General features: G+C 35.7%; 1 protein-coding gene across 1 annotated transcript; it reads left to right on the top strand.

Moving 5' to 3' along the window:
• The first annotated feature begins 3,825 nt into the window (after positions 1-3,825).
• On the top strand, positions 3,826-7,275 carry LOC136850469 (uncharacterized). Its single transcript, XM_067124043.1, has 4 exons — positions 3,826-3,867; positions 5,675-5,849; positions 6,433-6,576; positions 6,901-7,275. The coding sequence occupies exons 1-4, from the start codon at positions 3,826-3,828 to the stop codon at positions 7,002-7,004; spliced, it is 465 nt and encodes a 154-aa protein (XP_066980144.1). The 3' UTR covers positions 7,005-7,275.
• The last annotated feature ends 3,944 nt before the right edge of the window (positions 7,276-11,219 follow it).

The following is an 11,219-nucleotide window of genomic DNA, read 5'->3' as shown; positions in this document are numbered from 1 at the left end:
GGTGGCAGAGACTAATGTACTCTCCGAAAGTAGGTAGACAGTCATTTAATTCCCAGAGAGAGAGAGAGAGAGAGAGAGAGAGAGAGAGAGAGAGATATAGAGAGAGAGAGAGAGAGAGATATATATATATATATATATATATATATATATATATATATATATATATATATATATATATATATATATATATATATATTAGAAGGACTCATTCAAACTGGATGGTATCTAATGGAGTTTTTATTCAAAAGTTACAAGCTTTTCTTGGACAAACAGTCCACATTATCAAGTATCCGTACGGATACTTGATAATGTGGACTGTTTGTCCAAGAAAGCTTGTAACACTTTGAATAAAAACTCCATTAGACACCATCCAGTTTGAATGAGGTCCTTTTAGTAATTCTAATAATGCACAGAACAATTGTGTATGTGATAAAGTTAATATATATATAAATATATATAAATATATATATATATATATATATATATATATATATATATATATATATATATATATATATATATATATATATATATATATATATATATATATGGGTACCTGAAGGCAGAGTACCACCTACTGAACGATTGGGACCTTTGATAAGATGAAATTTCTCTCTCTCTCTCTCTCTCTCCTCTCTCTCTCTCTCTCTCTCTCTCCCCCACCTTCATAATTTTAGCACCCATCACAAAAATACTCCCACGATTTTACAAAACAATGAAATTCGAGAGAATCAAATCATTCCAATTGTTACTCCTTTGATATCTTCAATCAGGGAAGGCGGTACATGTCTTGAAACTATACTTGGTTAATGAAACCGTCCTCCGCTGATTCCAGGTATGCAAGCAGGTGTGTGTCGAACACGAGTACTGGAAGAGATGCCAGTGTTACGTCGGTCTCAGTCCCGTGTACGAACCTAACGAATACGGGCTCGAAAAGCCAATCAGGCGGTGTTCGAATTTCAACATTAAGCAGAGTAAGGCTCCTTTGCATGAGTGGTCCTTTAAACTGAGGATGTACCGATCTACAAAGTAGAATTTGTAGTTTATCAAAGGCTTATTTAATCAGCATTCTTTTTTGTTTATTGATGTGTTTCCTTACTAGCGAAAGTTTTGAATTGATAAACCTTTTAAGCAAAATGGTATAATTGCTAAAATGATTTTCCTCCTTTTGAGAAAATGGTATATTTACTAATTTGATCCACCTTCTTTTGAGAAAATGGTATATTTACTAATTTGATGTACCTCTTTTTGAGAAAATGGTATATTTACTAATTTGATCTACCTCCTTTTGAGAAAATGGTATTTTGCTAATGTGATTTTCCACCTTTTGAGAAAATGGCCTCAAACACTTGAATGTCAAAAAAATATCCCATACAAGAAACGATAAATGTCACAGACATAATTTGAATGAAAAGTATTAAATACGATTTCAGCCATCACTCATTTGTTTACAAATGAAAAATCTGACGACATATACATTTAATCGTTTAATACTCGTATCACTGCCCTCGCATTCAGAAAGACTACACAAAATGTCTCAATTCCCCAACAAATCATTCAGAAGTGACGGTTGTTTCAAACCCACAAGGTTTAATTATGCCTTGTGGTTTCAGAACTCTGCATGGATATAGTCACTGAAGCTTACCTGAGCGGAGATTTGGACTGCAAGTGCCCGCAAGCGTGCAAGTATGAATTTCGTGCGCATTCTGTGTATCTGCTTTAAGTTGCAAATACTGTTTTTTTTATGCTCATTTTCAATGTTCTTCAGAAATAATTATATAGTCCCCTGCATCTCTGTCTGTCTGTCTGTCTGTCTGTCTCTCTCTCTCTCTCTCTCTCTCTCTCTCTCTCTCTCTCGGTAATTATAATTTGTTCTCTAGTTTACTATTTAGTAATAATTTAGAGAGGACTTCATATGGGTACGTGAAGGCAGAGTACCAGATACTAAACGATCGGGGCCTTTGATGAGATGAAATCCTCTCTCTCTCTCTCTCTCTCTCTCTCTCTCTCTCTCTCTCTCTCTCTCTCCTTTACAACTCCGAACTCGTCTTGAAATATATTTATAACTTTTCTGAGCAGAATTCCATTCAAAATACATTTGAATACATTTCAATTTCTCTTCATAAGTGTCTAGTGGTTCTCCTGACTTTCCTGAGCAAAATTTTCTCCAGAATGCACCTGACTATAACTCGTCTTGAAATATATTTATAACTTTTCTGAGCAAAATTCCATTCAGAAAAATACATTTGAATACACTTTCCTTTCAAAATTTTCTCCAGAATGCACCCGACTATATTTCAATTTCTCTTCATAAGTGTCTAGTGGTTCTCCTGACTTTCCTGAGCAAAATTTTCTTCAGAATGCACCCGACTATATTTCAATTTCTCTTCATAATAATTTGGTTTCTCCTCCTCCACCACCTCAGGGAAATGGCGTACAAGACTCATGTCACATCAAGTCGCGTCAACGAGAGGTATTTGTCCCTCCTCAACAGCAGGAGAAAGCCGATCAGCAGTTTTAACTCCGAGTTAGTAACCTGAACATTGAACTTGTCTTCTTGATGGTTTAAATCTTTCATTCATTTCTATACTTTCTGAAGTTCAAAGGCCTTTCTTTACTGACACAACCTTCCTGTTGGTAATAGTCACTTTCAAAGTTGTCTTGTAACGAGAATTCTAATGATTTACATTTGTCACTCCTTTTTATATTTCATGAGGTTCAAAGGCTTTTCTTTACTGTCACACTGGTCCACTGGTATAGTGGTTAGTGTCGTGACATGCCACTCAGATTTCGCGGGTTCGCGTCTCCCCCCAGGCCGATGAAAAATCACTGGCTCTGTATCATGATCAGTTGTTGCTTCAGTGTGGGGTCTGCTGTGGGAGGTTGAAACCAACATTCTTTGGAAGCTTGAATTTCAAATCAATGGCCCCTGTGTGCTTGTTCCAAGTGAATAGGTTTCATCTACTGAAATGATAAATAAATAATAAATAGTCTTACATTTGGCAATAGTCGCCACCAGAGTTCTCTTTGTTACATAAAGTTTTGAAGTCTTTCACCCACCTTGTCACGTCTCATCACCGTCACCACGCTACGTATAGTATACTCCTTTCAGCCGTTTTTATTAAGCTCTTAAGCATTACGATTTCTTCTCATCATACTAAGCAACAAAGATGATAGAGAATATCTTGTAGAAGACATTCCTAGGCGTCCATACATCCATTCATTTACATTAGATATGCTCCAATAAATATTACATTATTTTTGTCACACTTGCCCTGAAATAATGATTAAATTTTCTATTCTTTTGAGCCTTTTTTTAATACTCAGTTGTACCCTCACTTTCATTAAATACTTATTAATGAAGTATTAATTACTGATCACGATACTAAAACGCCTTTATCTTCATTCCTCTCAGTAAATCAGAAATGGTCAACTTACATCTCTACCTCGATTCAACGACATACGAATTATATGAAGAAAGTCCAACTTATACGGTAAGTTCTTGAGCGAGTCTAGACCTCAGGAATTCACAGAGTAGAGGAAAAACACTGTTTTTACAGGGGTAAAGTTCTATTTACATCTTTTCCCTCTTCCTTTTCATCTTTTGTAACTACGAAAAGAGTATATGACGAACTGAACGGAGCCGGTAAACAAAGCATGAGAGAATTATGTTTTAAGAGAAAGGCTCGTTCAACAAGGTGAATCTAAGAGAAACTTTCTTGTTACAGGAGTAAAATTTTATTCACATCTTTCCCCTTTCTCCTATCCTTGTTTGTAACTACAAAAAGGGTATATGACGAACTGAACGGAGCCAGTAAACAAAGCATGGGAGAATTACGTTGTAAGAGAAACGGTTCGTTCAAGAAGGTGAATCAGGCTATTTATGGGACAGAATGAAACAGCCCCTTATGCAGGTGTCTGAGAATTGTTTCTCAGTGTAGTGTACCTGTCTGTATTTCGTTGCATAATCCTAAATATCAAGTCGTGAAATTCAGTTGTGATGTAAATAACATCAATATTTTTCTTCTTTTCGTCAGAAAACTCAGATCAAGATCTCTTGGATTCTTTCCTTGGTTATTATAGCTAACGAGGTCTTGAGCTGGATGTCAGTAATGCAGATGTTTTCCCGGTTCTAAGAATAAATAAATGACGACTACAATTTGTAACATGATTCGGTACAGAATATGCAAAGGTAGAATATGAGGAAATAATAAAGCAAAATTAGTCGGAAATTATACCAAATCTTCATCTTTTGGGAATTTTTAAGAATGTTTCCGTTTTCAGCATAATAACACACATAAAAGAGAACCTATCCTGATATGGTTGTAAATACGAAAGAAATTCTTCAGTGCACTCTTCTCCCTTTACAAATTGATTTGTTTACTTATTTTCCATTCAGTGAATGTACCAACTGTCGAAACTCTTCTACCCAATGAAAATTACAGTGGAATCATTCAGAGCCAGTCAAAGAAGAACCAGATCATTCCAACAGTGATTCAAGTTACAGTGAAATCAAAAAGAATCTTTCAGTCAAAGAAGCACTCTACTGATCTTGTTAAGCAGTTCACTGACACTATTCTTAGCATTTAACTGACACTGTTCTTGGTATTTTATTGACATTCTTGGCATTCAACTGACACTATTTTAGGCGTTCCACTGATGATATTTCTGGCTTTTCAGTACAACTATTCTTGGCATTTGACTGACTCTACGCCTGGCATGTCACTGAAACTATTCTTGTCTTTTAACTGACACTTATCTAGGCATTCAAGTAACACTATTCTGAGCATTTAGCTGACACTGTTCTTAGTTTTTCACTGACATTATTCTTGGAACTTTACTGATACTATTCTTGTCATTTTGTTAACACTCATCTTGACATTCCACTGATACTATTCATTGACGCAATTCTTGGCATTTCACTGACGCAGTTCTTGGCATTTAACTGACACTATTCTTGGTATTACATTGGCATTATTCTTTGCATTTCACTAACACTATTCTTGGCATTTCACTGAAAGTGTTTTTGACATTTCACTGACTCTATTCTTGGCATTACACCGAAACAAGTCTTGGCATTTCACTACCACTATTCTTGGAAATTTACGGACAGTATTCTTGGCACTAAATGACACCACCCCTGGCGTTTCACTAACACTATCCTTGGCATGTCATTGACACTATTCTTGGCATTTAACTGACGCTATTCTTGGCTTTCACTGACACCATTCTTGGCATTTCACTGACGCTGTTCTTGGAATTTCCCCGACAAAAATCTTGGCAATTCACTGGCACTACTTCTCTTGCATATCACTGTCACTATTCTTGGATTTCATAACACTGTTCTTGGCATTTAAGTACCACTACTCTTGGCATTCAACTGTCACTACTCTTGGCATTTAACTACTCTTGGCATGTAACTGACACTACTCTTGCATTTAACTGACACTACTCTTGGCATTTAACTAACACTACTCTTTTGGCGTTGAACTAACACTACTCTTGGCATTCAACTGACACTACTCTTGGCATTCAACTAACACTACTCTTGGATTTAACTGACACTACTCTTGGCATTCAATTGACACTACTCTTGACATTCAACTGACACTGCTCTTGGCATTCAACTGACACTACTCTTGGCATTCAACTGACACTACTCTTGGCATTTCAGTGGGATACTTTGCTGAGTAATTTGGGAGGATCCCTTGGCTTATTCTTGGGAGTTTCGCTGGTAAGCGTCGTGGAGGTGATAGAATTATTGGTCGATGTCTGCGGAATCTCGTTCAAGTCAAGTCGTACGAGAAAAGTCGTTCCCGAGGATGAAGAGGATTCGTTTGGACGCAAAGGTAAGGATGTTGTGTTTTTTGTTTTAGTATTAAATTCGGAATGTATTTAGCTTTTATAAGCATGTATTTAGCTTTTATTCACATTAGTTTGGGAATATTAGTGTTTTCTGCTTTTTAGAAACTTGTTGAAGTACAAAGATTCTATTCGCTTAAATATAGGTTTAAAGTGAACTCTTACCAATGTTTATTTAGAATAAAAGGAAAAATACTGATAAAGTTTTTATAGAATAATTTTGTTGGGGAATAACTGAATGTCCAAGAGCCTCCCTGGTGTAGAAAATTGAAGAGGAAATTAAAAAAGAATTCAAGTAAAATAATGAGGCAGAATATAACCATCAGATCAAGAAGCATTTCTTGACCTTTTTTGAATCGACATGCGGACGGAAAAGCTGTGGCAGGTCAACAACCGGGTAAGCGGCCGGGATCCTAGCGACAGGGGTCGCTTTATAACTTGCTGCCGAACCTGGAAGCTAAACCTGAGTTCGGCAGCGAAGCTTGAAGCTTCACGGAGAAAGGAGGAAGATTTAAAGTCCTTAATTTCCACGAACTCTTTAGTATTCTAAAGCATTTGTTTCTGAATCAGGTACATTTTCCAAAGTGCAATTAACAAATGGATGGACTGAGGAAGATACAAGTAAATATCAGGATGAAGGATGGAGACAAGACCTCAAGGATGAACTGGATAAGTTGAAGGAGGAGCTAGATAATCTGCGAAGTCTCGTTCGAGGTAGGATGATGATAACAATGATGATAAGATAATGATAAAGTTGATGATAATAACGGTAATCAATATTTGAACATATGATTACTGCATCATTTTACATCGCACCGATAGTTCATTTTCATATAATAATTAAATAATGATGGTTAATGATTATCACTATTTCAACAAGTGATTGATGCTTCCTATTTTCATTGCGCTGAACGTCCGTTTTCATAGATAAATGATAATGCTTGTGCAATGAATTAGACTCAAGAAGTCTTCATTGCATGCAAATTCATCTGATCTCAAAAGTTAAATTTAATGGCATTTCTTTACTCTGTTTTACAGCGAACGAGCCCAGTAAATCTAGACGCTCCATTATGCAAAATGGAGATGAAGATCCCGATTTAAGCCGAGCGTTTAATATGCTCTTTTTAAACAATGGCTCCTGAAAGACGTGATGTCAAGACGTCCCAATTCCTTGGGACTCTTTAGAAGAAGAAGCACCGAAATACTGGTTTCTTGCTGATGTAGAGAAACGTAGGTCTGGAATAAGTAATAGAATTAATTAATAACGAGCTTGAGGGCATGCGATATGCTGTGCTGGAACCCGGCGCTGTCCGTCATGTCTCCTCTACCCTACCGACCCCCTAGCTACCCCGCCCCCACCGGGGCGGACAAACAGGTTTGCAAGAGGAGGGTGGATGTGTCATGTCTCTGCTACCCTCCCGGTACCCTATCCACTCGGATTTTATTATTATAGATAATCTTAAGTAGGTTTTATGTTCGTGTAGGGATGAGTGAATGTTAATGTATGGAATTCAAAAGTATAGTTATGAATCATCATTTATCATTTATGCTATAATGTAAAAATATACAAATACAAAATAGCACAATAAACATCAGAACACATATATATGATGCTAAACATATACATATATATATATATATATATATATATATATATATATATATATATATATATATATATATATATATATATATATACATATACATATATATATGTATATATATATATATATATATATATATATATATATATATATATATATATATATATATATATATACTTGACAACAAAATTATTGATAATCCTGATAATTATTCAGGTCTGAAAACAAGATTGTGAAGTTATAGGAACAATTATGATAGAAGTTAATCACAAATAGTTATATGTGTAATGTATTATTTACTTACTGAAATACAAGTCTGTCTTAAAGAATGCGAGTTTACACTTATTCCCCATTGTAGGAAAAGAGAAAGATAAATTATTGAAAGAATTATTCTTATCTTTACTACACTAAAATTACTGATAATCGTGATAATTATTCATGCTTCAAAATTATACTTTGAACTTATAGTAACAATTAAGATAGAAGCTAATTACAAATAGTTTGTGTGTGTTATATTAGTTACGTGATGTAAGTATCTCTTCAATAATGCAATCTTATATAAATTCCCCTCCTAGAAAAAAAAGAAAGTAAAAAGAAAGCAAAAAGAAAGCACATGGTAGTTATTATAAACAATTACAGTGTGTTATATTAGTCACGCCATTAAGTATCTCTCCAACAATGAAAGCTGATACAAATTCCCCTTCAACGAAAAAAGAAAGCAAAAAGAAAGTAAAAAGAAAGCACATGGTAGTTATTATAAACAATTACAGTGTGTTATATTAGTCACGCCATTTAAGTATCTCTCCAACAATGAAAGCTGATACAAATTCCCCTTCAACGAAAAAAGAAAGTAAAAAAAAGAAAGCAAATACAATCAATCCTCCCTTTCTAAATCCTTCCGCCGTTCAACCTGATGGTAAAGACACACGCGGCACTTCGCTTTTACTGCCGTCTCTCCCGAGATCAGAATTGCTTTCTTTTGGGAAAGGAAAGAAAGAAGTTGAGAGAGAGAGAGAGAGAGAGAGAGAGAGAGAGAGAGAGAGAGAGAGGGGATAGGGGAAGGGAGAGGTTATAAAAATGGATCTGACTGAATGGGAGGAAGGAAAGGTGAAGCGATCGAAAGAAAATAAAAAGAAAGGAAAAAAAGAAAGTCACGGTTCGAAAACGAAATCCCTTTATGTCTTTCACAAATCTTCCTGAGACGATCAGCTTTCCAAAGTGAAGTCTTCGGGGAGAGAGAGAGAGAGAGAGAGAGAGAGAGAGAGAGAGAGAGAGAGAGAGAGAGAGAGAGAGAGAGAAAGGGGACGAGGGAGACAGAGATAGAGAGAGAGAGAAAAAAAAGAGGTAGGGAGAGAGAGATAAATAAACACATAAAGACAGATAGCGAAATAAACACAGAAAAGAGAGAGAGAGAGAGAGAGAGAGAGAGAGAGAGAGAGAGAGAGAGAGAGAGAGAGACCAAAATATACACACAAAAACAGATTGAGAGAGAGAGAGAGAGAGAGAGAGAGAGAGAGAGAGAGAGAAAGAGACAGATAAATAGATAAAGACAGAGACCAAAATATACACACATAAAGATAGATTGAGAGAGAGAGAGAGAGAGAGAGAGAGAGAGAGAGAGAGAGAGAGAGAGAGAGAGAGAGAAAAGCAATATTACAAAGCATTTCATATACGACGCGAAGAGAAATATCTGGAGGTCTCATGGCGACACCTCAAAGGTATTTCTCAGGACATTTTATATTCTCGTCTCGTCTCTTTGACACTTTAATCCTAACTTTGGAAAGTGGAAAGAGACGTACTCGAATAATATGTTACAGTCAATGCATTTTATTCTGTGTATATCTTCAAAAGTAGATGGAAAGTTTGACATACAGTTGGTGCATTTTTTTTATTTTTTTTTTTTAAATTGATGGAAAGTTTGACATACAGTTAGCGCATTTTTCATACGTATCTTTTTCAAAATTGATCAAAAAATTCTTATGTCAAATTCTGAATATAATTGATTTATTAAATAGCATAAATTATATTTAAAGTGTGAAATGTAACAAAATATTACTTTAAATTCCTTTTAATCTGAGAAATATTGGACAAATAATTCTAGGTCAGACTTGCCTCCATGTATACTTTCAAAATAAATGGAAAGTCTGTCATGTCAAATTCTGAATATATATTGATTACAGAGCAGCAATTCTCTCTCTCTCTCTCTCTCTCTCTCTCTCTCTCTCTCTCTCTCTCTCTCTCTCTCTCTCTCTCTCTCTCAATAGAAGGCTTAGGAAGCAACGTCGTAGTCTTGAGTGGCTAAAAATAAAACATGAAGCCTGACAGATAAAAATATTATTAACAAGAGCTTAAAATAAGAGTGAAAAGTTTCTACTCGAAAGATACTATTATTAACCGCAAATAATAAAAGCCTACTTAGTATTAAAATTGAAAATATAAACATAAAATAAAAGACTGCTGGAATACTAACCCGTGAGCCAACGCTCCAGTCCAAGAGATTATTATCGAATAACGTTATGCAGAAATACAACAAATGCCCGACCACGTAAGCGAACGCATAGAAAACGAGTGCGCATAGAAAACGGGAATGTATTCCAGGTTCCAGGATGTATCAGACTGTCTGTGGAATGGTAATAATGGCGGGATTAGAATTCCCACGTCCTGTTTCTCCCGCTGAGGAATTATGAATTACCCGAGAGATTCGGATCTCTCTCTCTCTCTCTCTCTCTCTCTCTCTCTCTCTCTCTCTCTCTCTCTCTCTCTCCCCCTTCCTTCATGGCCCTATAAAGCCCAGATTATCATCTCGCATCTAATTCCCTGTCTATGACGTCGGGGGGCAGGCTATTTCATCAAAATGGTTTGAGAGAAGCCTTTAAAGTTTTCAGTTTTACTGGCGAATATGCCCAGATAGATAGATAGATAGTGGAGAGAGAGAGAGAGAGAGAGAGAGAGAGAGAGATAGAGAGAGGGAGGGAGAGACAGACAGACAGACAGACAGACAAAATAAACAGAGAGAGATAGTTAAAGAGACACACGCGCACAGGCAAATTGGCAGAATAAACAGATATCTTCTTTCCACGAACTCTTTTGTTGTTTATTGGTTTGAGAGAGAGAGAGAGAGAGAGAGAGAGAGAGAGAGAGAGAGAGAGAGAGAGAGAGAGAGCTCTTGTATGTAGCGCTGGATTTAATTTGAAAATATTTTTGAGATACAAAATTAAAGATAGACTTACTTTCCAAAATCCAGAATAGTCACCGATTATAAAATTGATCCAACTGAGAATCATATAAAATAAAGACAATAAAAATATCTTTAAGAATACGGGACGGATGGATACCATATCGTTCACATATTTAAGAAAATTTTTTTGAATTTTTATTTTCTCAATAAATCAATAAAACTGGCACTGAATAGATAAAATGAATAAAAAAAGTAAAAACAAAAGGAGAAACTGAAGTCAAAGCTACCCGCTGATTAACTCTCTCTCTCTCTCTCTCTCTCTCTCTCTCTCTCTCTCTCTCTCTCTCTCTCTCTCTCTCTCTTTAGTCGTCTGTCTGTCTCACTCCCTTCATCTCTATCTGTCTATTTCTCTATCTGTCTCTCTGTCTGTCTGTCTCTCTATTTATCTATCTATCTATCTATCTATATATATATATATATATATATATATATATATATATATATATATATATATCTATGTATGTATGTATGTATGTATGTATCTATCTGTCTGTGTCTATTTCTCTCTCTTTCTG

This window comes from Macrobrachium rosenbergii, chromosome 22 (assembly GCF_040412425.1).
Source record: "Macrobrachium rosenbergii isolate ZJJX-2024 chromosome 22, ASM4041242v1, whole genome shotgun sequence".
Taxonomy (NCBI): Eukaryota; Metazoa; Arthropoda; class Malacostraca; order Decapoda; family Palaemonidae; genus Macrobrachium; species Macrobrachium rosenbergii.
The sequence above is the reverse complement of the archived record's forward strand: the minus strand, read 5'-3'. Positions and strand labels throughout refer to the sequence as shown.